This window comes from Salvelinus fontinalis, chromosome 39 (genome assembly GCF_029448725.1).
Source record: "Salvelinus fontinalis isolate EN_2023a chromosome 39, ASM2944872v1, whole genome shotgun sequence".
NCBI classification, from domain to species: Eukaryota; Metazoa; Chordata; class Actinopteri; order Salmoniformes; family Salmonidae; genus Salvelinus; species Salvelinus fontinalis.
Window position 1 is genome coordinate 16591877 of NC_074703.1, and position 27676 is coordinate 16619552.

The following is a 27676-nucleotide window of genomic DNA, read 5'->3' on the forward strand; positions in this document are numbered from 1 at the left end:
TTATACAACAGCCTTCTGTGTTCTTTTTTCGACTCCCCCTGCATTTGCAATCAAATGCCTGAGGTTTCTCCATCTCCTTAGTTCTCATTCCACCGGGCATTCCACTGATTTCAAAACCCGGTCCTCCAGAAAGTGGAGAGCTATCTTTAAAAAAAAAACGCACGTTAGAAAGGAATACCTACAAATACTGAGCAGCTCATTATAGACAGAAGAAGCGTGCTACATGGCAGACCAATCCGAACTCATCTCTTGACATAACCATTATCTCAGCCAATCATGGCCAGCGAGAAGGTTCCTACTTTTTTCCCGTAGCTGAACCAACTATGCTTGTTATTTAATAATTGTATTCGTATTTACAGATGTAATACACGTTTGTTAAGGCACATAAAAGTTCACATGTTCCAGAAGGCATTTCTGCCAAGAAATGCATTTTGATTAAAAAAAACATTATTTTACATTTATTTCACATTCAAATGCCTCCTGTGAAGTTGTGACCTGTGACATACACCTAGTTTCCTGAAACAAGTCACATATGAACTTTAGTCATCTTAAATATTCCCATTAAAGGTGAGCACAGTCACGTATCTGGCCCATGAATGTTTACCTTGTAACATCATAGTCTTTTGTCTTGAAAAGTATATCAACAATGAAAAACTAGGCTATAATGAGATAATCAAACATGCATACTTGTGCAGACCAGGTGGGCACTGAAGTGGAGGCAATTCCTCTCGAGAAGTATGAGAGTCTTTACATCCTTGGAGAAGCAGTGACCAAAAATCGTGTGGCCATTTTAGGGATGTGGCAATCCGCTCAAAACAGAATAAAATATTAATTGACGTTTTCGTTGAAATGCGGTACAAGCTGGCTGTTCTGACCAAGATCAAACTCTGTTGGCCTGACTGGATTCGGAGTGCTTCCAGATCTATCGCTCTTTGTCGCACTCCCAGCTCCATCTTTTTTAACTGAATGGCATGCGTATGTTCTTCTTGTTGTAGTCTGGCTGCATATTCTCATTCTTTGGCAGCATGTTAATCTTGTCTTTCCCTGTTCTCCAACTCTAATTTCTGTTGCTCCAACTTTGCCTTTAGTTCTAACTCTTGGTTCAACACGAGGCAGCTTAATCAAACTCTGTCAAGTAGAGGAACCTAAAGGACAAAACTTTAAATAAAGAGTGAAAACGGGAGGAGAAAGTAAACTAGTAAAAGGATTTTACTAGCGAACGTGAAAACCAAGATGGAAGGGTACTAAAATGCCTCTAACTCAGGGGTGGGCAGTTCCTTGAGGGCCTGATTGGTGTCACAGTTTTGCCACAGCCCCAGCTAACTCACCTGACTCCAATACTAACTGGAGCACTTGGTCATTTTGAGGAAACAGTGGAAAAAATGCTTACATGGAGCGATTTTGATTTTCTTGTGACAGCCAATGGCTTGTTATGGATAGGGGGCATCATTTTCACATTTGGATGAAAAGCGTGCCCAGAGTAAACTGCCTGCTACTCAGTCCCAGTTGCTAATATATGCATATTATTAGTAGATTTGGATAGAAAACACTCTGAAGTTTCTAAAACTGTTTGAATGATGTCTGTGAGTATAACAGAACTAATTTGGCAGGCAAAAACCTGAGAAAAATCCAACCAGGAAGTGGGAAATCTGAGGTTTGTAGGTTTTCAACTCTTTGCCTATTGAATACACAGTGTCTATGGGGTAATTTTGCACTTCCTAAGGCTTCCACTAGATGTCAACAGTCTTTAAAAAGTTGTTTGATGCTTCTACTGTGAAGTGGGCCCGAATGAGAGGGGAATGAGTCAGTCCTCTGGCAGAATGCCAGGAGCTCGTGACGCTCGTTCACGTGAGAGTGAGCTCTGTTCCATTGCTTTTCTGAAGACAAAGGAATTCTCTGGTTGGAACATTATTGAAGATTTATGTTAAAAACATCCTACAGATTGATTCTATACTTAGTTTGACATGTTTCTACGGACTGTAATATGACTTTTCGTCTGAACTTTTGCCTGGACCTGCCCTCGCGTTGTGAATTTGATTGTGTACTGAACGCGCGAACCAAAAGGAGTAATTTGGACATAAATGATGGACTTTATGGAACAAATCAAACATTTATTGTGGAACTGGGATTCCTGGGAGTGCATTCTAAAGAAGATCATCAAAGGTAAGTGAATATTTATAATGCTATTTCTGACTTATGTTGATTCCAACATGGCGGATATCTCTTTGGGTTGATTTGTCGTCTGAGCTCCGTACTCAGATTATTGCATGGTTCGCTTTTTCCGAAAAGTTTTTTTGAAATCTGACACAGCGGTTGCATTAACCTGTTTGGGCTGCAGGGGCAGTATTGAGTAGCCAGATAAAAGGTGCCCATTTCAAACGGCCTCGTACTCAATTCTTGCTCGTACAATGTGCATATTATTATTACTAGTGGATAGAAAACACTCTCTAGTTTCTAAAACCGTTTGAATTATATCTGTGAGTAAAACAGAACTCATTTGGCACAAACTTCCTGACCAGGAAGTGGAAAGTCTGAAAACTATGCTCTGTTCTAGGTCCTGCCTATAAATGGGCATGATACGTATTAGTATACATGCACGTCATACACCTTCCCCTAGATGTCAAGAGGCAGTGAGAGAAGAAATGGGGTGTTTATCTTGGTCTCAGTTGGAATGAATCCTCTTGGAATGACGTGTCACCCATTTCCTGTTTTCAGGAAGGCGCGAGAAGGAACCGGGGATTGCCTTCTGAAAAGCTGTCGTTATAGGCAACTACTATCTCCGGCTTTGATTTTATTTGATACATGTGACAATATCATCGTAAAGTATGTTTTTTTCAATATAGTTTAATCAGATTATTGAAATTTTTTCGGGAGTTTTGCCGTGTTCCGTTCTCTTCCGTTTGTTGACATGGAGAGATTCGCGCCACTTGGCAAGTGTGCTTGCTAAATCGAGAGGGAAAAAGGCCGTTCTAAATCCAAACAACGATTGTTCTGGACAAAGGACCACTTGTACAACATTCTGATGGAAGATCAGCAAAAGAAGGACCCATTTTATGATGCTATTTCATATATCTGTCGAACATGTTGTGCTAGCCGTTTGCGCCTAGCTTTTGGGTACTCTCTCGCTATACCTAAGCTGTATGTCGTAATGAAGTTATTTTTAGAATTCTAACACGGCGATTGCATTAAGAACTAGTGTATCTATCATTTCCTATACAACATGTATTTTTTAGTTATGTTTATGAATAGCTATTTGGTCAGAATATGTGTCAGAAAAAGTGTCAGAAAAATATCCGGACGTTGTGGGAAAAATATGCTACATTAGCAGAATGTATAACCACTGATTTCAGCTCTAAATATGCACATTTTCGAAGAAAACATAAGTGTATGTATAACCTGATGTTATAGGACTGTCATCTGATGAAGCTTATCAAGGTTAGTCTAAAATTATATATTTTTTCTGGTTTGTTACGATCGCTAACCTTTGCTACTGGGGAATGGCTTGTGTTTCTGGCTATTGTGGTAAGCTAATATAACGCTATATTGTGTTTTCGCTGTAAAACACTTAATAAATCTGAAATATTGGCTGGAATCACAAGATGCCTGTCTTTCATTTGCTGTACACTATGTATTTTTCAGAAATGTTTTATGATGAGTATTTAGGTATTTGACGTTGGTTTCTGTAATTATTATGGCTGCTTTCGGTGCAATTTCTGTTTGTAGCTGCAATGTAAACTATGATTTATACCTGAAATATGCACATTTTTCGAACAAAACATAAATTTATTGAATAACATGTTAGAAGACTGTCATCTGATGAAGTTGTTTGTTGGTTAGTTTGGTTGGTTCTTGGTTAGTTAGGTTGGCTTTGTGCATGCTACCTGTGCTGTGAAAAATGTCTGTCCTTTTTTGTATTTGGTGGTGAGCTAACATAAATATACGTGCTGTTTACGCTGTAAAACATTTTAAAAATCGAACATGTTGGCTGGATTCACAAGATGTGTACCTTTCATTTGCTGTATTGGACTTGTTAATGTGTGAAAGTTAAATATTTCTAAAACATATATTTTGAATTTCGCGCCCTGCACTTGAAGTGGCTGTTGTCATATTGTGGCCGGCCTCGGGCTTGCAGCCAGAAGAAGTTAAGGAGAAGTATATCTTTAAATCTGTGAATAACACTTGTATCGTTTATCAATGTTTATTATGAATATTTCTGTGATTTGATGTGGCTCTGTGCAAATTCACGGGATGTTTTGGAGGCAAAGCCTTGTCCGTACTGAGAGATGCCTAAGACAGCGCTACAGGGAGACAAGACGGACAGCTGATCGCCTTCGCAGTGGCAGATGTGTGTAACAACGCCTGCACAGCATCGGTACATCCGAACATCACACCTGCGGGACAGGTACAGGATGGCAACAACAACTGCCAGAGTTACACCAGGAATGCACAATCCCACCATCAGTGCTCAGACTGTTGTCGTGGAAAATCGGTTCAAATATAACGCTTACAAGAACTTGTGAAATCAAATAAGCTTTTAATACAAAGTATAGCAAGCCGGAATGGTCCGCGGAACACACACCGCTTCCCAGAGCCCCAGCTCCTCTATTTATACATATATAGCATATGAGTCCGTCCCACATGCAAATAACCATTATTCCCCTAATTCCTCTGCCACCATTATCTTTTATTTCAGGCTTCCTGCTTGTTCACGCCTACTAACGCCCATATCTGCTTTCAGTTAGATTATAATGGTGGCAGAGCCCTTGCTTGTTCTAAAAATAATATATGACTCTCTATCCTATAGGCCTATGTCTTGGCCCTGTTTTTAGCTCAGTCTATGCCTTGGTATGTTTGCCCTTATTAGGATCCGCAGACTATGTGTCTCTTCTATCATTAGTGTGTCCAGTTGTCCTGGGCGCCTATGTGTCGCCCTTTCTTCATGTGGTCTATTTTTAGTGTTCAGCTATCCTAAACATCTATGTGTTGCTTATGTGTCTCATTCACTCCCACACTGTCCGCAATTGGCTGAGAGAGGCTGGACTGAGGGCTTGTAGGCCTGTTGTAAGGCAGGTCCTCACCAGACATCACCGGCAACAACATCGCCTATGGGCACAAACCCACCATCGCCGGACCAGACAGGACTGGCAAAAAGTGCTCTTCACTGACGAGTCGCGGTTTTGTCTCATTAGGGGTGATGGTCAGATTCGCGGTTATCGTCGAAGGAATGAGCGTTACACCTAGGCCTGTACTCTGGAGAAGGGATCGATTTAGGGATGAAGGGTCCGTCATGGTCTGGGGCGGTGTGCCACAGCATCATTGGACTGAGCTTGTTGTCATTGCAGGCAATCTCAGTGCTGTGTGTTACAATGAAGACATCCTCCTCCCTCATGTTGTACCCTTCCTGCAGGCTCATCCTGACATGACCCTCCAGCATGACAATGCCACCAGCCATACTGCTCATTCTGTGCTTGATTTCCTGCAAGACAAGAATGTCAGTGTTCTGCCATGGCCAGCGAAGAGCCTGGATCTCAATCCCATTGAGCACTTCTGGGACCGGTTGGATCAGAGGGTGAGGGCTAGGACCATTCCCCCCAGAAATGTCCGGGAACTTGCAGGTGCCTTGGTGGAAGAGTGGGGTAACATCTCACAGCAAGAACTGGCAAATCTGGTGCAGTCCATGAGGAGGAGACGCACTGCAGTACTTAATGCAGCTGGTGGCCACACCAGATACTGACTGTTACTTTTGATTTTGACCCCCCCTTTGTTCAGGGAAACATTATTCCATTTCTGTTAGTCACATGTCTGTGGAACTTGTTCCGTTTGTCTCAGTTGTTGAATCTTGTTATGTTCATACAAATATTTACACATGTTAAGTTTGCTGAAAAGAAACTCAGTTGACAGTGAGAGGACGTTTCTTTTTTTGCTGAGTTTTTGTAAAATGAGAGCTACGAGTAGTGAAGATAGAGAATTAGGAGTTGAATACTGTGTAGTGGGGTGTTGAACATGCATGTATGAGAGAATAAATGTGAATGACTAACCTTTTTGACTGGAGGAATAGCCTTCTCTGTGAATGAGGAGTGTGCATTGTTAATTCTTAGACTGTAAAGGATAAGATTATTAACCAATAAAATGAGTGTGAAGCAAATAGTGAGTACACAACAGATATTGGTTATAGTATATAGAGTCAATTATGGGGTGGATTAAAACACAAACTATTAACTAGTGGAGGGAGGACAGTGTTTTGTCTGTAACTGAAAACTTTTTGTTCACCTGGTAAATTTATGTTAGACGGAAAGACAGGGTTGAAGTATAGTAGAGGTTGTAGAGGGAAACAAGTGTTAGAGTGGAAGAGAAATGTACTGGGTTACGGAGATTGAGAGGTCTTTCTGAGTTGAAGGAAACAGATATGTATAGTGAAAGTAACAAAGGAAATGGGAAGTTAATTGGAAAATAAATTGAAAGTAGGAATTCAAATGTTTTATTGTTTGGACTGATTAACCTCTCTTGGGTAGGGTGCAGTATTTTCACCTCCTGATGAAAAGTGTGCCCAAAGTAAACTGCCTGTTACTCTGGTCCAGAAGCTAGGATATGCATATTAGTAGATTTGGATAGAAAACACTCTGAAGTTTCTAAAACTGTTTGAATGATGTCTGTGAGTATAACAGAACTGATATGGCAGGCGAAACCCCGAGGACAAACCATCCAGCGAAAAAAGAAATTGAGGTCATAGGATTTTCCAATAGATTTCTATGGGATACCCGTATTATTAGGAACCTGGTTGCAGTTCCTATGGCTTCCACTAGATATCAACAGTCTTTAACAGCCTCCCTGACGAAGGCCATGCAGCCGAAACGCGTCTTATTTAAAAAAAACTTTGTTTCTATTGAACATGTCATACTAATAAAGGCATTTTAATTCATTATATTAAGAGTGCCTTGGTCCTCCTTTCTTTTTGATGACCAATTTACCGAAGAGCACCTTCTGTCTACCAAATTTACTATTGTGTTCCTTAGTAGCGCTTCCCTTCCTCCTCTTTTTACTAGTCTTTAGAAAGTGTTCAATGTTTTTATTTGAGAAATGAAGAAGTAGTCCTATTCATTGTAAGTGTCACTCCAGGTGGACTTTTCTGTTTTGGTTTGGGTGAACTGGAGCGCGCTTCACATGGTTTTTATCCGGTATTAGAAACAATTTATTCCGTCTTAAATTTGATCAATTATTTACGTTTTAGGGTACCTGAGGTTGGATTAGGAACGTTGTTTGAAATGTTTGGACCAAGTTTGCAGGTAACTTATTAGATACTTTGTAGCCATGTTGGGTGAGTATAAACCGGTGGATTTCTGAATCAAACGTGCCAAATAAATTGACATTTTTGGGACATAAAGAAGGACATTATCGAACAAAAGGACCATTTGTGACGTTTCTGGGACATTTTGGAGTGCCAACAGAAGAAGATCTTCAAAGGTAAGGCATTAATTATATCGCTATTTCTGACTTTTGTGGCTCACCTGCCTGGTTGAAATATGATTTTCATGTGTTTGTATGTGGTGCACTGTCCTCAGATTATCGCAGGGTTTGCTTTCGCTGTAAAGCCTTTTTGAACTCTGACACAGCGGCTGGATTAAGAAGTTAAGCTTTATTTCGATGTATAACACATATATTTTCAAGAATGTTAAATATTTGAATTTGGTATTTTTGAATTTCACGCTCTGCAATTTCACCGGATGTTGGCTGCTACCGTCCCACCTGCCCATAAGAAGTTAACTAAATGTTTATGTTCTCTTTTAGGAGACGATGGGGTGTCATTATATCTCTCCCCTTGGCACCCAATAAAGTAAAGCCTGGCTCTTTTGTTTGTTTCTGTCCTGTGTTAATCGACTCGAAGAGCAAGGCTTACGTGTTCGCAAAATAGAAGTGCAACTTTTGCAAGCATGCAGTGGAGTCCTTAGGCCATGTGATTGATGCTGACGTTCTCCAAACAGCTCCATCGAAAGCGGGAGTCATTGCAGAGGGACCTGCTCCCAAGATTGTAAGCCAGCTGCGGTCTTTCCTGGGCCTCCTGAACTACTACGGAAGTACATCGAAAAGCTGGCGAAGCAGCTGAAGCCTTTGCACGAGTTAATGAGAGAGAACAAACCCTGGTCGTGGACAAAGGAGTGGGACACTACTTTCAAGAAAGCAAAGGCAGTGTTGATTGATAAGGTGTTGATTCACTTCAACCCATCCTTGCCAATTCATTTGGCCTGTGACACTTCCCCATATGAAGTTGGGGCCATCGTGTCACTCCACACCTGCAGGAGAAGATAAGCCCATTCCCTGCATGTCAAGGACTGAAATACCCGCAGATTGAGAAAGAAGCATTGGGTATTATCTTCAGGATCAAAAAGTTCCACACATACCTGTTCGGGTGGAGGTTCACCTTGCTGACAGAACACCATCCCCTGACCTCTTTTTTTCCGCACTCTGGCATAACAACTCTGGCAGCAAGGCTTCCCCTCCAGGACAAGTCTCTGAATGTCTTTGAGTGGCCCAGCCAGAGCCAGGACTTTTTAGAATAAGGCTGTAACTTAACAATGTGGGAAAAGTAAAGCGGTCTGAATATTTTCCGAATGCGCTGTATAACTCCCTGCCACCTGCCACCAAAGCTGTAAGAGAGAGAGAACTCAGAGAAATCCCTGAGCAGTCGAGGACGGGTCTTCTTTAAAACTAAACTGATGTCAACTCAGCTCTATATGATGTCAATGCAGAAAAATATTCTATGACCCTCTTTGGTGAAAATCTACAGTGAATCAATAACAAACCACAAATGAGCGTAAATACAGGAATCATATTTATTATTTCTTTGCAATTACATTCAGGACCAAGGACAACACAGCTCAATAGCATTCCACATTCTGTGAAGAAACTGTACATCTGTCCCCATGAAGCTATGTCCAACCAACGGCTCACTAAGATCACACAGTCAACTCACTGCTGACCACAGATGGGCTTTTCAAAGCGTAATAATAATGCTGTGTTCATAAAGAAGTGGGAAGGTGGTAATTACCAGCTGTGAAGTCGTAAATATCAGTTGAATGCATTCACGTGCTTTCAACTCGTTGAGAAACTCAGATTGGCTAATGGCCAACAAGCTGCGTCAACCATAAACTGTAAGTACAGCTATCATGTTTGTACAAAAAAAGTGTTCAAAAACGTTGTAAATAATGTTTTGTTGTTGCATTTAACTGTTGATAATTCCGTTAAAGAGGTCATTTCCTTAGTAGGTGACGTCAGAGGTCAGCATCTGGGAGATGTCGGAGCTCAGGGATGATAGACTAGTTTCACACGGGTAATTACCAGTTGGAGGGGTGTTCAAGTGGATTTTACGAATCGTATGTTTGTAAATACTACCTTCCCACATGCTTATGATCGCAGCATAACTCCTATTGTCCTGCTGTATTGTCTCTGGTACAGTAGGCCTAACTATCTCAGTGTATCAGAAGTCTTTTATCACGTTCCGTATTTTAACAGTGCTGCCCACTGCACTCCTGAATGATGAGCTGGTAGTAAGTGTCCTCCCCTGGGGCAATCTCCAGACATGTCTTTGTCTGTCTGTTCTGGATGACTTTTCCCTGTAAAACACAGCAAACATTCCACTGTACAACATCACACTAAAGTCAAAGACATCTCCCATGTTTCCAACAGTTTATAGGCATCAATTTCCCTATTTCATGTTGGAGTGCTTGCCTATTGAAATTCCCAGAGCATGTGGAATCCCTTCTGCTTGGCCTCCTTGCACTCATACAGTCCTGGGGTTCGAGTGCCAATGTCCATCAGACAGCGATTACTGTTGTACTTGTGAGACTTGATGCCTCCAATGTAGATCTCCCCGCTGGCTCGATAATAACAGTTCTGGACAGAGAGGATAGATATTTAGACTTTTCTGTATCTGTGGTATTGACAGTACTTTGCATTGTGGTATGGGTTGAATCCCCGCTCTGCTATGGGATGGACCATATTATACAATTGGCTACATTCTAAAATACTAAGCAATAATTCTACAAACCTGTGGACCAAAATAATGGCATTCATATAAAATAGGTGTGTTCCCCGGAACTGGGCCTTGATCTATACAGAGATCCGTCTTCAGGTCATTGATCAGCTGTTGATTTTATGGACCGAGATTAAACAGTTATAAAAGTGCAAATTACTATCCTGATAATGAGTTGGATTTATGACCCTGCATCCTATTGAAGAAATAATTCTATGGACCAAACACAGTTGGTGAGGAAATCATTCCAAAACAGTAACATTATAGCATCACTCACAGCTCCATAACCAAGCAAGTCACCCAGGGGGTCTAACATTGGATACACATTGTCCAGATACCACTGGAAGGGTTTGCAGTTCAGACTCTTTCTCAACTTCTTCCTCTCTGAAACATCCCCAATGTCTATGCCATGATCCTGTGGTGAGAAAGAGGAAGGTTTCTAAATCAGAAACACAGGCTATGTGAGCAATCCACCTATTATCCACTTGATGATGGCTTACCAAATCAAATCAAATGTTATTTGTCACATACACATGGTTAGCAGATGTTAATGCGAGTTTAGCGAAATGCTTGTGCTTCTAGTTCCGACAATGCAGTAATAACCAACAAGTAATCTAACCTAACAATTCCACAACTACTACCTTATACACACAAGTGTAAAGGGATAAAGAATATGTACATAAAGATGTATGAATGAGTGATGGTACAGAACGGCATAGGCAAGATGCAGTAGATGGTATAGTGTACAGTATATACATATGAGATGAGTAATGTAGGGTATGTAAACATTATATTAAGTGGCATTGTTTAAAGTGGCTAGTGATACATTTTTACATAATTTCCATCAATTCCCATTTTGAAACTGGCTGGAGTTGAGTCAGTATGTTGGCAGCAGCCACTAAATGTTAGTGGTGGCTGTTTAACACTCTGATGGCCTTGAGATAGAAGCTGTTTTTCAGTCTCTCGGTCCCTGCTTTGATGCACCTGACCTCGCCTTCTGGATGATAGCGGGGTGAACAGGCAGTGGCTCGGGTGATTGTTGTCCTTGATGATCTTTATGGCCTTCCTGTGACATCGGGTGGTGTAGGTGTCCTGGAGGGCAGGTAGTTTGCCCCCGGTGATGCGTTTTGCAGACCTCACTACCCTCTGGAGAGCCTTACGGTTGTGGGCGGAGCAGTTGCCGTACCAGGCGGTGATACAGCCCGACAGGATGCTCTCGATTGTGCATCTGTAGAAGTTTGTGAGTGCTTTTGGTGACAAGCCGAATTTCCTCAGCCTCCTGAGGTTGAAGAGGCGCTGCTGCGCCTTCTTCACAACGCTGTCTGTGTGGGTGGACCAATTCAGTTTGTCCGTGATGTGTACACCAAGGAACTTAAAACTTTCCACCTTCTCCACTACTGTCCTGTCGATGTGGATAGGGGGGTGCTCCCTCTGCTGTTTCCTGAAGTCCACAATCATCTTCTTTGTTATGTTGACGTTGAGTGTGAGGTTATTTTCCTGACACCACACTCCGAGGGCCCTCACCTCCTCCCTGTAGGCCGTCTCGTCGTTGTTGGTAATCAAGCCTACCACTGTAGTGTCGTCCGCAAACTTGATGATTGAGTTGGAGGCGTGCATGGCCACGCAGTCGTGGGTGAACAGGGAGTACAGGAGAGGGCTCAGAACGCACCCTTGTGGGGCCCCAGTGTTGAGGATCAGCGGGGTGGAGATGTTGTTACCTACCCTCACCACCTGGGGCGGCCCGTCAGGAAGTCCAGGACCCAGTTGCACAGGGCGGGGTCGAGACCCAGGTTCTCGAGCTTGATGACGAGTTTGGAGGGTACTATGGTGTTAAATGCTGAGCTGTAGTCGATGAACAGCATTCTCACATAGGTATTCCTCTTGTCCAGATGGGTTAGGGCAGTGTGCAGTGTGGTTGCGATTGCTTCGTCTGTGGACCTATTGGGTCGGTAAGCAAATTGGAGTGGGTCTAGGGTGTCAGGTAGGGTGGAGGGTACGACATCGTCAATGCACTTTCTAATGAACTCGCTCACCGAATCAGCATATTCGTCAATGTTGTTGTTGGACGCAATGCAGAACATATCCCAATCCACGTGATCGAAGCAGTCTTGAAGCGTGGAATCAGATTGGTCGGACCAGCGTTGAACAGACCTGAGCGCGGGAGCTTGCTGTTTTAGTTTCTGTTTGTAGGCTGGAAGCAACAAAATGGAGTCGTGGTCAGCTTTTCCGAAAGGAGGGCGGGGGAGGGCCTTATATGCGTTGCGGAAGTTAGTATAACAATGATCCAAGGTTTTACCAGCCCTGGTAGCACAATCGATATGCTGATAGAATTTAGGGAGTTTTGTTTTCAGATTAGCCTTGTTAAAATGCCCAGCTACGATGAATGCAGCCTCAGGGTGTGTGGTTTCCAGTTTACAAAGAGTCAGATAAAGTTTGTTCAGGGCCATCGATGTGTCTGCTTGGGGGGGAATATATACGGCTGTGATTATAATCGAAGAGAATTCCCTTGGTAGATAATGCGGTCGACATTTGATTGTGAGGAATTCTAAATCTGGTGAACAGAATGACTTGAGTTCCTGTATGTTGTTATGATCACACCACGTCTCGTTGATCATAAGGCATACACCCCCGCCCCTCTTCTTACCAGAAAGATGTTTGTTTCTGTCGGCGCGATGCGTGAAGAAACCAGCTGGCTGCACCGATTCCGTTAGCGTCTCTCGAGTGAGCCATGTTTCCGTGAAGCAAAGAACGTTACAATCCCTGATGTCTCTCTGGAATGTTACCCGCGCTCGGATTTCATCAACCTTATTGTCAAGAGACTGGACATTGGCGAGTAGTATGCTAGGGAGTGGAGCGCAATGTGCCCGTCTCCGAAGCCTGACCAGGAGACTGCCTCGTTTGCCCCTTTTACGGCGACGTTGTTTAGGGTCACCGGCTGGGATCAGATCCATTGTATTGGGTGGAAGGCAAAACACAGGATCCGCTTCGGGAGAGTCATATTCCTGGTTGTAACGATGGTGAGTTGACGTTGCTCTTATATTCAGTAGTTCCTCCCGACTGTATGTAATGAAACCTAAGATTACCTGGGGTACCAATGTAAGGAATAACACATAAAACAACAAAATACTGCATAGTTTCCTAGGAACGCGAAGCGAGGTGGCCATCTCGGTCGGCGCCGGAAGTTAGAGATCATCATTTTACATAGATCCTATGATCTTTATTATGACATTGAGTAATAGACCATTTTATAATATTGACTGTCTAGTCTACTTATTTTCAAACACAAAGCATGCATAACAGCAATGATTGTTATTCCATTGGAGCAGCTGAACAAAACCTACTTTTTGAATGGTTTGATGTGTACAGTACCTTCAGTGGGAGGTTCCAGGCGATGTTGACATTATGTTTGTATTCATCCCTCCAGACCTCAGCCACTCTCAGAGCATTCCTCTTCATTGTAATGCTCAGGTCTGGGAGATAGGGTTTATGGGCCCTCTCAATGTGGGCTATTTTAGAACAAGGTATGACCTCGACACTTCCACCACACAGCCACACCTAGACACACCAAACACCAAGAGAGAAGGAAGAGTTTATAGATATGGACTGGATGTCTGGATGTTGGACGTAGATTGGTTTGTTCAGACTGAATCAAGAATTGAAAGTATCATGGTCAATTCTACATGGGGAGAATTGACATTCTTTTTAAAGAACAGATAACGCAAAAATAACGATCGTCCTGGGAAGAAGGTGACCAAAATGCAGCGTGGTAGGTGTTCATGTTATAAATGTAATCAAAACTGAACAATAAACAAAATAACAACGAGGAAGAACAAAAACGAAACAGGTCTGTCAGGTAATACACACAAAACAACTACCCACAAAAAACAGGTGGAAAAAGGCTACCTAAGTATGGTTCTCAATCAGAGACAACGATAGACAGCTGCCTCTGATTGAGAACCACACACGGCCAAACAAAAAGAAATAGACAACATAGAACACCAGACATAGAATGCCCACCCCAACTCACGCCCTGACCAAACCAAAATAGAGACATAAAAAAGGAACTAAGGTCAGAGTGTGACAGACTCGTCTTTTTAGACATACCACTCAGGTGTGAAGGACTCAAACATACACCACAGGGCCCAATCAAATGCATCTGCATATGGCCGATAATGTGTGACTGTCAAGTCATCGAAACACACTCTGTCAAACACCAGTGTCAACAACAACATGCGAGCTGCTCTGAGTGTCTCACTCTCTTCACCACGCCCGGACGCTCTTCATGGATGAAAAAGATGTAGGTATTCCATTTCGCCTTTAGATCCTTTGTGAAAGCAGAGCAGACACTTGCATATCAGTTGAAAGCCACACCTAAGTTCAATCGAAATGTTAACAAATATAATTGCAAATGTTTCTAAGTAGAGAGCATAGACAAAGTAAGCGAACCTGTCACGCCCTGGCCTTAGTTATCTTTGTTTTGTTTATTATTTTAGTTAGGTCAGGGTGTGACATGGGGGAAGTTTGTGTGTTTTTGTCTAGTCTAGGGTGTTTGTATTGTATAGGGTTTTTTGTTGTGTTCAGTGTAGGTGTTTATGTAAGTCTATGGTTGCCTGGATTGGTTCTCAATCAGAGACAGCTGTCTATCGTTGTCTCTGATTGGGAGCCATATTTAAGGCAGCCATAGGCATTAGGTAGGTTGTGGGTAATTGTCTATGTTTGACGTTAGTAGCTTGTGTCTGCACTTTCGTTTTGTAGCTTCACGTTGTTTTGTCTAGTTTGTGTTAGTGTTCGTTTCATCTTCTCAAATAAAAGAAGATGTATCTATATCACGCTGCGCCTTGGTCCTCTCTTTCACCTAAAAACGATCGTGACAGAACCATTGGAGCTGTGGTCATCCACCAGTATGATGTCTTTGAGCAGGCGTTGGGGGGTCTTGTCTATGATGCTGCGGACAGCTCTCTTGATGATTGACAGGGCCTCGTCCAAGTAGATCAACACCACGCTGATGGTGTGCAGGTCATGGGGGTACTGGTGATTAGCACATCTGACAGGCACAACAAAAACATTTGGTCTACCTCATATCATTCAGTCACTTCACCAAAACTGCTGTTTCTCTCTTAAATGTAGTCAATTTCAATGTCATTGCGAGAGCTTGGAATGATAAGGTTCTATCTACATTATTGTCACAATTGATTTATAGACAAAGCCTTGTTCTGTTCAATGATCTCTACCTATATAGTACTCTAAACACCCCAATCCATGTTGTTGAGTTTAAAAGAATGCAATATATAAATTGCTCACACCATTCAAACTAATGAGGGGTAGAACCTTATTAGTTAGATAAAACCTTCTAATCCTATGGTCACGATTGCTCAAACAGTGGTGGATATAGATTTAACCTTGGATGGCCACAATGCAACAGACTGTGGTTACAATTAAAAAGTCTTGAGTTATCCATCATTTTTTGTGTAGAGGTGGCAGAGAGATGAGGAAAAGGATTTACTTAGGATCGCGAGTATCAGGTATTTCCCTGTTCAGGGGTAGTCTGTCACTCAGGAAGGCATTGTATCCATACATCTGAAACAGCTCCTCTGCCTCTTTCTGCTCCTCCTCTGAGAGCTCATCACCCCAGCTTGTAAACAGAGCTGAGTTGGGGTACAACTTCTTCACCACCTTCCTCTCCTTCTTGACCTCGGTAGCCTTCACAGCCTGCCCCTCTTTCAGACTGATCCCGTTATTGACACTTCACTGTGGACACATGACAGCTGCTCCTCAAACTATTATACATGTGGCACACAGACGTTGGTAGATCAAAATGTAACAAATGTTCAACAAGCAACAGCATACAGGATTAAAGAACAATCTGAAATGATTCTTTAATTAGATTCTTTGTTAGTTCATTTAAACCCTTTATTTAACTGAGAACAAATTCCCTTTTACAATCATCACTGTGAAGTGTGAAATAACTTACTGGGATCAACTCTAAATGTAGGCTCAGGCTAGATTCTAATGTGTTCCCAAACCCTCCCTCTAAATCTGCCCTACCAGCTACAACAGTGGCAGACTGCAGTCCAAGTACAGTATGTGTAAAGATACCTTAATAGAAAATTACTCAAGTTAAAGTGAAAGTCACACAGTAAAATACTAGTTGAGTAAAAGTCTAAAAGTGTTTGGTTTTAAATATACTTAAGTATCAAAAGTAAATGTAATTGCAAAAATATACTTAAGTATCAAAAGTATAAATAACTTCAAATTGCTTATATACGCAAACCAGACGACACAATTTTCTTGTTGTAAATTGTTTACGGATAGCCAGGGGCACACTCCAACACCCAGACATAATCTGCAAACTAAGCAATTTGTGTTTAGTGAATCCGTCAGATCAGAGGCAGTAGGGATGACCAGGGATGTTCTTGAATTTAATGAATTAATTAAAGTTCATGAATTGGAGCATATTCCTGTCCTGCTAAGCATTCAAAATGTAACTAGTACTTTTGGGTGTCATGGAAAATGTATGGAGTAAAAAGAAAAAAAAAATCTTTAGGAATGTAGTGAAGAAAAAGTTGTCAAAAATATAAATAGTTGTCACGCTTCTCGTGGGCTGAAGGAAGAGTGGACCAAGGTTCCGCGTTTAAAGTGTTCATGATTTAATCAAAAAAAAACAATCAAACAAACAAAAACAGGAGCACAAAAGCGAACAGTTCTGTCAGGCAAACAAAACAGCTAAACAGAAAATAACTACCCACAAAACAAGGGGGGAAAAGGCTATCTAAGTATGGTTCTCAATCAGAGACAACGATAGACAGCTGCCTCTGATTGAGAACCACACCCGGCCAAAAACACATAGAAATAGAAAACATAGAACAAAAACATAGAATGCCCACCCCAACTCACGCCCTGACCAACCAAAATAGATACATAAAAAGGATCTCTAAGGTCAGGGCGTGACAATAGTAAAGCACAGATACCCCCGAAAATGGCTTCAGTAGTACTTTAAAGTATTTTTACTTCAGTACTTTACACCGCTGAGTATGTGGACAGAGCTACTGGCATTTCCCTTCTAGGTAAGTCACAGTTAAATGAATGATATTGAGACTTACCCAGCTTCTCGATCTTCTCCAGCCTCTTGAACATGTCCTGGCCCCTGATCGAGTCATTCTGACGGGCCCTCTGCAGTCTCTCCCCATGAGAATGAACCTCCCTCTTTATGGATGTGATGTAGAGCATTCCAGCAGCCATGGCCAGCAAAGGGGCCAGCCCTCGGACCCAGACTCATCATCCCTCTGCGTGTGAGCGCTCAGCCTGGGGATACAGACAGGACGGCCTTCCTCTCTCACTCTCCGACTAAGATCCAGGCTCCCCTGAAAGGGGGGAGTGTGAGGTGCCCCATACCTGGCTGCCACTCACCAACACCTTTTTTAAATATTTGCACAACTGAACAGGTCAAAAACATGCACCTAATGGATCCAACCGTTCATTTGGCATTCAAGTCATTGTTGAGGCCAGGGAATAAATGCCAAAAGCCACAATACTACAGGCTGCAAAGGTGGGGCTCTCTGAAAGTGATGGTCTTGGCTGTCACTAGCACTCTGTCTTGTAATTCAAACTCAAGCCCACAATGAAGAGTATCTGTAGCTCTTTCCATTCTAGAGTAACCGAAAATCTGGTTGACCACCTGCTTTAAGAGGTAACGGAGCAACCTGGTCTCAGAGCATTTCGTATTATTCCGTTTGTAAATCCACGACACTCCGCTTAGTATGATATGTTGTTTCGTAAGGTATGTATTCATTTGTAGTTGTCCATCATCCATTTTATATGATACAGTATGTTACGAATTACAATTCGTATGATATGTCACAAATTGCAATTCTTACAATATGTTATGAATTTGCAAGACGTATGATACTGTATGTACGAATTCCAATTAGCTAGGTGGATAACGCTAATGTTAGGGGGTGGCTAGAGTTAGCTAGGTTGGGATTTAAGGTTAGGTTAAAGGGTTAAGGTTAGGGGAAGAGTTATCTAACATGCTAAGTAGTTGCAAAGTAGCTAAAAAAGTAGTACTGTAGGTAGTTGCAAAGTTGCTAAAATGCTAAAGTTGTCCATGAGATGAGATTCAAACATACAACCTTTGGGTTGCTAGACATTCACGTTATACTCTCAACCAACCACCCTCCTTTTGTTCTTGCCTTAAGAGACCTTCTGTCTTATGTAACCATACCAAACGTAACATCTCATACAAGTTTGAGCATCCCGGATTTACTTTTAGTATGCTACGTCTAGTCTATGAGACCAGGCTGAATGGAGCATTGAAGTATATCTCAATTTCCCCTGTGTCTAACTTGCTCTCAGAGCTCAAACCAAACAGCATGAGGGTCTGGATGCACAAGGTTAACCACTGACCCTGTCTGGTAAATGAGGGTTGAGCATAGAATGTATGATCAATAGAGGCAGGGAACAATGAGACTTTGTTAACTCTGTGATCACCATACCTTTTCTGCTTCCTCTGGCCTGTATGTTCACCCCTCACTCTACCTACATGGTAATGCTATATGTTGCTATCGTTTCATCAACTCATAAGCTGAATGTTTGAGTTACACAGCATTCAAATGATCAAAGGTCCAATCAAAAGGGGCAGAGGCAAGGAATATAAAACACCAATTTATTCAATTACATGTTCTTTCAATTACATGTTCATACATTTTTTCACATCAATGTACAGTTAATCAGGTGGAATGCCCTCAATTCAATTACTTCCAAATATACCCTAATGGTTGATTGTGAAATAATTGGGTTGAAATGAATGCACACACTTTCTTTTTGTTGTAGTACAGTACAATAAAATCAACAATGTCCTGGCATGCTATTATACGGACTTAGAGAAATCAAAACAGTAATTCAGTATGTCACACAATATCATCATTAAGGGCACCAGCTAATGTCTGTGGGGCTCTCTTAAATAACAATGTTCAGTGAGCACCGAAAAATAAACAAGAAAACCATTAAAGTTACAATTGAAACATGGTAAAAAATATATATCTCATTGAGACATTGCCAATGTGACCTGGTTATGTACACATACAGTGCTTGAGATATTACCACAAATATTTCATATACAGGTCACACCTTACACCAATAATTTAATCATAACAAAAGTGTAAAATGTACATTCAATTATGTTCTGTTAAAAAGGAAATCTATTCCATTTCTGATCATGTTACAAATATAAACACTGTTTTAAAATTACTTTCTATAACTGGAGCAAGTGAAAAGCATCAGTACAAGTTGCCTTAAAGAAGTTTACAGAGAACAAAAAAAGTCTACTCTCCTTCATTTGGCCCAAGTTTTATTGAAGAAAGCTCAACATTGTAGCAAATTGTCCTTTTGTCAAAGTAAGAGAAGTTCATCAAAATAGATGGAACTGCTTTGATGAGGAATTAAGAGCTTTTTAAAATGAAGTTTGTGTGAGGAGGAGTAAAAAACAGATGATGCATTGTGGGTCAGAGGGAAGTCACTTTGGATGCTGAAAGGGACATCTGAATAACAAGTTGTGAGGATCACTGGTCAGAATATTCCTGTTTTGTAGACACTGGAAAACTTTGTATATGACAATGACGTATGAAGAATATCAAACCATCCAATCCCAGTCCAAGCTAGGCATTTCAGGTCAGGAAAATAACATTAATCTTCATTGACCACTTGAGGGCCCTGTTTTTGAGGTAAAAGTTGTTGTCAGGTGGACAGCAATTTTTTTGACTTATAAGTGATTGTAATTTTATTCAGGAAAATTATTAATTTTCATAATAAACTAGTAATGAAACATACTATGGTCAACAACCACAAATTATTGAGTCAAAGTCAAACTCCATAAACATGGTAAACTCTGAGTAATCTCTAGGGGAGTTTGTGCACATTAGTGCTTTACGTTTTTCCACTATCACCATCATCTCTGCATGGGAGATGCTTTGTGCTGCTAAGAGCCTTAAACATCGCATCCATGGCACGTGCAACTCCTTGGGCTTGCCATGCATATTTCAGTGCAAACAGGTGGCAGGGCTTAACCTGTGTATATTTCGGGTCAGACGTCTGTGTTGTCAAAGCCAAAACGTCAATGCCAGTAGAAAACGTGCAGGGAATTAGCCTACTCAAGGAGCTTTAAACCTCTGGCAAAATGACCTTAAATGTTGCTCGGCCTAACCTGGCTAGACCGAGAGTGGAAAACAGGCCAATCTGGACATTGATCTAGGTTCTAAGCTAAGGGATCCCATTTTAAACTAATGCAAGTGACCTGTGCTACTTTCCAAGCTTATGACAAGTGAATATGGCCACAAAGATGCAATAAGCCCATTTGTGACTACTGCAATAACAGAGAAGACCAACAGTTGCTGATACACAGCTCATTACCAAAAGACCCACCAAAGACTGTGTTCCAAAGACGTCTCCTGCAGCTAGACAGAGTCCAAGCACTAAACATAGGATTGGACAAGGAAATAAATTCTATAGTGCAGCACAAATATAACAAATTGATAACCCACTACATCTACAAAACAGGATATACTCCAACAATGACCCCCATTTAATGTTATTAATATGTGTCTTATGTTTGACCTCCGATGATATTAACCCTGATGTGACCTATGCATCCCCCCTCCCCTCAACCCCCTCCCAGCCCCAAGCCCTCTGTCCCTGGGGCCTTTATGTGATGGGGGACAGGCCCTGCTGGTGCTCCAGACTGTCACTGTCTGCAGTGTGCTCCAGCAGGGGCCTGATGACAATGTGGACTGATCTCTCCCTGGGTACCTCCTGCTTGCTGCTGCTAACAGCCCTGGTGCTCTTGGTCCTGCCCTCGCCCATCTGGCCCTCAGCCGAAGCCCTGATTGGACACAAGCGCTCGGCGGACGCCAGCTTCACAGAGTTCTCTCTCTTGGGCCTGTCTGTGGCATTGGAGAACGGGCTGGAGAATGCCTTGTCAACTGCGTCAGAGAGGGGGAAGTAAGATGCCTGTTACTTCATGTACATCATAGAGATGTGGAGTCAATTTAGTCTTTGTGTCAATCTGCCACTCTCAAAGTGTAAAAAATGCCTAATGAAGATTTAATTTTTACATGCAAACACATACATATGAGAAGGCATGGTGTTAGTATGGTAGATGACTGCTCCTCTTACCTATCCTGTTGATAAGGGCTGGTTTGTGGGAAATATGCTGCTCTTTCTTGTTGTTGTTCTCCACGTTGCTGAGGCTCTCGCTGGGCCTTCTCACGGTGCGGGTCTTGGGCCGAAACTTGTTGGAGCGTGCCTCCTGGATCCACTCATGCTGCATGGCCTCGTCGGGCGTCATGCGCTTCTTAGGGTCCCACCTGACAGAGAGAAGAGAGTCAGTCAGAGGGAAAATCCCAATTGCATACACCTCACGTCCTCTCTCCTTCTCAAAACCGATCGGAGGAGAAAATCAGAGGTCCCTCCCCTCTGACCTTCTCCTGCATTGAGTTTTGAGATAGATCTTGAGGAGAGAGAAGAAATGACGTGATCCTCACGTCATTTGCAAATGAGATTCTCCCAGAGAGAACCAGAGGTAAAACCACACACTGGGCTTCCTTGTAGATTTAAATCTCAATGGGCCTCACCTGGAGGAGTAAAGGGTAAATAATCTTAAATCAATAATAATGCGAAAGAGGGCTCACTTCACCTGACAGTTTAACATGATTCCATACTATTAGTAACATTTGAGATTGGGTGATTCTATGGCTGCGTTATTGACAGGTGTACAGTATGTACAGTACATACGTGAGACAGCGTTTGATGAAATCCAGAAAGAGAGGATCGTTGGTCTTCAGGACACTGGCCAGATCCTTGGAATTGGGCCGTCTCTTTCTCCCCTTGCTGTTGGTGATGTTCCTGGGGTTGCCCTTGGAATCTGCACAATCACAACCAATGATTAATCAACGAGAGGATCTCTTACTAAGAATTATAAACTGGGTAGTTTGGGTTCTGGATGCTGATTGGCTGAAACAGCATTTCAGCTGTCTGTATATCAGACAATATACCACGGTTGTGACATAAACATACTTGTTTACTGTTCTATTTATATTGGTAACTAGTTTACAATAGCAATACGTCACCTCGGGGGTATGTGGTATATGGTCAATATTCCACGGCTAAGAGCTGTATTCAGGCACTCCCTTTCACGTTGTGCATAAGAACAGCCCTCAGCTGTGTTACATGGCCAATATACCACACTCCCTCAGGCTTATTGCTTAATTAAACACCATATGACACTAAAATTATGCAAATCCCTACATTAGCAATGTATACATTTAACAGTGATCCTATTGGTACATCAGTAGAAGTGAAAGGTCTCAGTTAAACAGAATTTCCATCGAACAGTCAAAGAGAAAACCATGTGACTGCACTAGATCAAAAATGCTTACCAAAAAATTGCCTTTTCCTGGTCGCTGTTGACAATAAATCATTTGGAGGCATTCCCAGCACCTGAGAACAAATCAGACAAACACACCCAGTGAGTAATACATCTACGTTGCTCGCCAAACCACAAGGTTGAAAGAGCCATTAACAAAGAGAGCATGATATTGTAGGTACTAGGTAGGTACCTCCATGATGCAGGCAATCTGCTCCACCTCACTCTCCCCAGGGAAGAGGGGGAAGCCAGTGTAGAGCTCAGCCAGGATGCAGCCAAAGCTCCACATGTCGATGGCCATGCTGTAGGAATGGCCCAGGAGCACCTCTGGGGAACGGTAGAAGCGGCTCTGGATGTAGGTGTAAACTGTGGAGGAGAGCCAGGAATTAGGTATGCTATAATGTGATGCTATAATGAGGTCGTGCCCCCTGTTTGCCTACTTGATCTAACCTTACATTAGAAAACATACAAACTAGGACACTCACCTCTCTGCTGCTCGTAGCAGCTGGACCCAAAGTCAATGACCTTGATGTTGCCTTGGCCTTTGTGTGACAGAAGAATGTTTTCCTGGAAAATAAATACCCAAGTATGAGCACATTCTCTCCATCTCCTGTGGCACCATTAAACTAAACCAACAAGGAATATGTTTGCAAATATGCTTCACTTTCATTATGTAATGTTAAGGTTGTTAGGGGTTAAAGGTCATGGCTAGGGGTCATACCGGTTTCAGGTCACAGTGGATGATCTTCTCTTTGTGTAGCATCTGCAGGCACTTGAGGAGGGAGTAGGCAAAGCGGCACACCAGGATCTGGCTGAAGCCCTGGAAGTTGTTCTTCTTGATGAGTTCGTACAGGTTCACTCTGCACGGTCAAAGATAAGCAAACATCCTTTAGATTTAAAAGGCCAAATAATCGTAATACTACATGTTTACCTCCTGTGTATGAAATATAGCAGAAGTATTCTCTCCTGAACTAAATCAACAAATAACAAAAAGGTATTAATGTATTTCTGAATATGATCTTATCTTTGGCCCTACAGTGTCAGTGTCCATCAATCCTACCCCAGGAGTTCGAAGGAGATGCAGAGATGGTTCCGGAAGTAGAAGTGCTCCTTCATGTGAATGACGTTGTGTTGGTTGTCTCTGTCCTTCCTTCTCAACGCATCCAGGATCTTCAACTCCACCATGGCCTGGTGGTGGAACCTGCAGCCAATCATAACAGAGAAGCAGTGTCATAACATGTCATAGCATGTTATTAGTGAAAGGTTGGTATTTGACAACCCAGCTGTGCTACGATATGCTAGCTAGCTAGTGGCATTAGTCACCTTTTCTTGTTGCGAATGACCTTGATGGCGACAAGTTCAGTGGTCTTGTGATCCAGGCACTTCAGGACCTGTCCGAAGGATCCTTTTCCGATCACCTCCAGTACCTCAAACCGGAAGCCTATGTGGTCATGCGCGACCTGCAGAGAAAAGGGTATAATTTACTTTAAAGCAATACTGCAAAAACTGAAAACTCTATATGGCACTAAAACTGGTTCTGAAATTCAGTTTCTTTACTGCGATCTTTGTGCCCATTTTTATGTTACCTTAAGATAGCCTCCGCTCTCATCGTCGTAGCCAGAGTTGTGTGGCAGGCTGGGGGAACCCTCCATCTTCTTGGCATCCAGGCCCAGGTACCAGACCTCGGAGTAGTCCATGATCTCCTCCTGCTCATGCTCAGTCAGACGAACTTTGAACGCCTTCAGGACCTCTGTATAGGAGGGAAAGGAAATTCCTGTCAGCAAATCCCAGTTTGCATTTGTTTCTTCCTGATTAATAAGATCAAGGGACAGAAAACTCTTTCTCCTTTAGAATTGCCAATACTAATCTCCAACACCAGCAACTTCCACCAACGCTTCCCTACTCTCCAACTCAGGTCTAGTCCTACCCTTAGCCCACACACACCTGCAGGAGACATGGGCAGATTGTGTCCCTCAATATTCCTCTCCTGCTCCTGATTGTTCTTCCTGTTGGACTCTGGCAGACTCTCCACTGTGGAGCTCCGTAATCTCTCATCCTGTCAATTACAAAACATACAGGAAATTAACTAGTTGCAGAGGTTTTGCATGGTAACAATTTAACACTGTTAGAATTTCTCAGTGGAATGTTTCATTGCTTCAATATACTAGGCTCTAAGTACATAATACCAAGAGATTAGCCTACTTGTAACAAGGACTCACCTGGAAGCTTTCCTGGTGCCTGGTTCCTGAAAGCTGCCTATCACAGGTGTTCTGCAGGCCCTTGCTGGTGATGTGGGGCAGGATGCTTTCGGACTGGTGATGGTGCTTGGCATTGTTTACAACCAAGGGCTTAGTATCCAGCTTGGGCAGAGTGCCTTTGCCCGAGCCACAGTTCTACAGCCAGAACAAGAGAGAGCGGGAGAGAGGGAGGCAGAGAGAGAAGGACCCACATTTAGAGGGTCATCTAGGTTAAATCAAACAGAGATAATACAGGTGTTGTTACATAACGAGGTTTGAGGCACTGGGTGTTTCTAGTTTTCCTGCTGATTCAGTAATGAGGCAGCAAGTAGCCTGTGGTTCCCAGAAAGGGCATTGAGTTACCTGCAAGGGCGAGAGTGAAGCAGGCTCTAAAGCCTTGGAGGTCTGCTTTTCGACAGAAGCTTTCACTGCAGCCCGAATCGAAGTCTCGCTCTCCATGTATTTTTCCTTCACTCTCTCTTGTTTATAGGCTGCTAGTCTTTCTCAGTACTCTATGTACACATCCTCTCAAAAGCTGCCCAAAAGGCTAGGTTATACCAGGACACCACCTCTGACTGAAGGACAGAGCTGTGCTGTAGTTACAGTGGTATGGCTTTCGTGGCCTTATTGATTTGAACTGAAACAGCGCTGACAAATTGAGAGGGGAGTTTCTATTAATAGAACACACTGTTTAATCTCCAGGGCTTTACTGCAGTCTCTGCAAGATTAATTATTCATAAAGAGCTATATATAGCAACATGGTACCGAAGACAGTTACCTCTGCACCCGGCCAGCCCGTTTTCACACTCTGTTATTATGAACATTTAATCGTTTGGGTTAAGGAAAATGACTTTTAATCTTAAAACTCAGGATCCACAATTCACAACTGCTGATAACTACCCTGCTCCATCTTTTCAGAGGTGCGGGCTGGGCAGTTGCATCATACAGTATTCCCCTACAGCTCACACTAGTCATAGTACTCCCCCACATGATCAGATCATGACACAGTCATCGTATTCCCCCGCACACCCACAGACAAGAGCAGAATACTGGAGGAGCAGGGAGTAGGTTTACCTGCTGCTGCTGGTAGGCCCGGCTGGACCCAAGGCGTGTGCATTCAGGCTGGAGTTTGTGTTGCTGGGAGTAGGCATCGGGCCTCCCTGTCTGTGGGGATTGGACGAGAAAAGGATGTCATATAATATGAGCTAGCTGAAGATGAACACACTCGTGCACACACTTACACATAGGCACACATTATTTTACTTGGCCCCAGCACTCACACGTGTGCACATGCACACACACACACACCAACTGCATATAGAAAATCTATGAAGGCCAACGTTCTAATTAAATTACAACGTATTTTTAGAACTAGCGATGATTCTAACATGTGGTTCATATGCAGCTGTAGTTAATACTGCATAAATGCATGGGGGGGGGGGGGGGGGGGGGGGTATTCCACTATGGCTACAGTAGGCACATTAAGCCCGTTTTTGAATACTGCAATATAAAAATGTGCAGTAGCCCAAATATATTGTGAATCCAGTGCTGACACCAGCTATGTGTCAGCCGTGACAAACAGATCATATTAACCCAGTAGATCCCAGGAAGCTAACGATCCATTCCTGAGCACACCAAGCTGTAGATCATGGGGATTAAAGTGGGTTAGTCCATCTGAAGGTCAGTGGAACCATGAGACCATGGGAGTAATTATGTCAACGCATTGACATCTGATTCTGAAATCCGCTGGAAAGTGTTTTCAGACCTAATTACTGACTGTCCAGTACAGTCTGTACAGTACACTTAAAGTTAGCGATGAAAGAGTGCAGAGAGGTTCCAAATAGAGTACTGTGAAATTAAACAAAATGCAAAAAAAGACAATGTTGAATTTGTATCCAATAAGCTACACAAAACAAAGCAATAGCATGCTTTATAACTCACCTTGATATGAATTTCTGGAAACATTGCTTTATAACCCGGGTGAATTCCAATTATGATTGAGAGTCACTCCTAGTTGGTCCACGTGAGCGCACAGCTTCAAAACATTCCCAGGCTCAATTTTATTCCCGAGTAAACGCAGAAACCAATATTCCGCTTAGCATCAAAACGACGTTGGGGCTCGGTGGAAACTGCAGAGTAGTGCTGCTGAATAGCAATGAACGGACTGTAATATTGGAAAAAGCTTTGTCAGCCGAAGATTATGGAGAGTGTGCACGCTGTTGTTAGCCTGGCGCGCATATCGTCGGAGAGACACCTGTTGGGGTATTCTACGGTCACAGCTTATTCCACATCGACAAGCGACACCTTGACTCCCGGTATAGATTGTTTGTCAATTCATTCAACTGTCCAACTCCGCAGACTGCTCAGTCATAACTTTCCAAGCATGAGAATCAACATTGCGCGTAAAACCGTTATGCTGCTGGTAGCCTATAGAACCATGTACAGTATTTGCCAAATCCTCCCGCAAAGCAAAATCCACCGACAGTTTGTGACCAAGCTCAAATAACAACAACAAATCCCCCCTCTCTAGCCCCTGTATGACAACATTTGTTCTTAAATCCCAAAATCCTTGGGTACAGTCTTCGCGGTATTTTATCTCATCGTGTAGGCCTACTGTAGAGAATGAGATGCACTCACACTGGTTCGATGCTCACGTGTCAGACTCACTGTCCGGGAACTGAAACTCAGAGAAACACTGCTGAGTAGCAACCACACATCTGAGGTTATTGATTACTACTTCACTTTAGTCTCCCACGAAGGTACCATCAAAATAACCACATTAAACATCGAATATTTAATGATTCACAACAGCTTTACATTTGTAAAGATATTTAGTTGTAAAAATGCAATTGTCAAAAACAGTACTAAATCAAATGTTTAATCATTGGATCCGTTTTTAAATCACACACACAGCTATGTCTTACTATACTTGTGAGGACTTTTTGGGGGGACGAACAATTGATTGCCATTCAAAATCCTATTTTCCCTAACCCTAAA

The 27676-nt window shown here is 42.5% G+C and overlaps 1 protein-coding gene and 1 pseudogene across 1 annotated transcript; both read right to left on the minus strand.

Annotated features, from left to right (window-relative positions):
• On the minus strand, nucleotides 1–20058 carry LOC129838393 (probable polypeptide N-acetylgalactosaminyltransferase 8; annotated as a pseudogene).
• On the minus strand, nucleotides 18676–27563 carry LOC129838558 (dual specificity tyrosine-phosphorylation-regulated kinase 4-like). The gene is made up of 14 exons (XM_055905613.1): nucleotides 26621–27563; nucleotides 25754–25843; nucleotides 24662–24835; nucleotides 24387–24498; nucleotides 24029–24192; nucleotides 23766–23902; nucleotides 23503–23643; nucleotides 23164–23302; nucleotides 22928–23009; nucleotides 22636–22808; nucleotides 22456–22516; nucleotides 21812–21941; nucleotides 21194–21384; nucleotides 18676–21000 (listed from the first exon to the last, which is right to left on the minus strand). The coding sequence occupies exons 1-14, from the start codon at nucleotides 26642–26644 to the stop codon at nucleotides 20723–20725; spliced, it is 1896 nt and encodes a 631-aa protein (XP_055761588.1). The 5' UTR covers nucleotides 26645–27563; the 3' UTR covers nucleotides 18676–20722.
• Between the last annotated feature and the right edge of the window lie 113 nt (nucleotides 27564–27676).

Coding starts and splice junctions, on each gene's coding strand:
- LOC129838558 (XM_055905613.1), bottom strand. CDS start 26,644: ATGTTTCCAGAAATTCATATCAAG. Junction 21,942..22,455: donor CAGGAAAAGGCAATTTTTTG/GTAAGCATTTTT, acceptor GTGATTGTGCAG/ATTCCAAGGGCAACCCCAGG. Junction 21,001..21,193: donor AGCCCTTATCAACAGGATAG/GTAAGAGGAGCA, acceptor TCTCTGACGCAG/TTGACAAGGCATTCTCCAGC.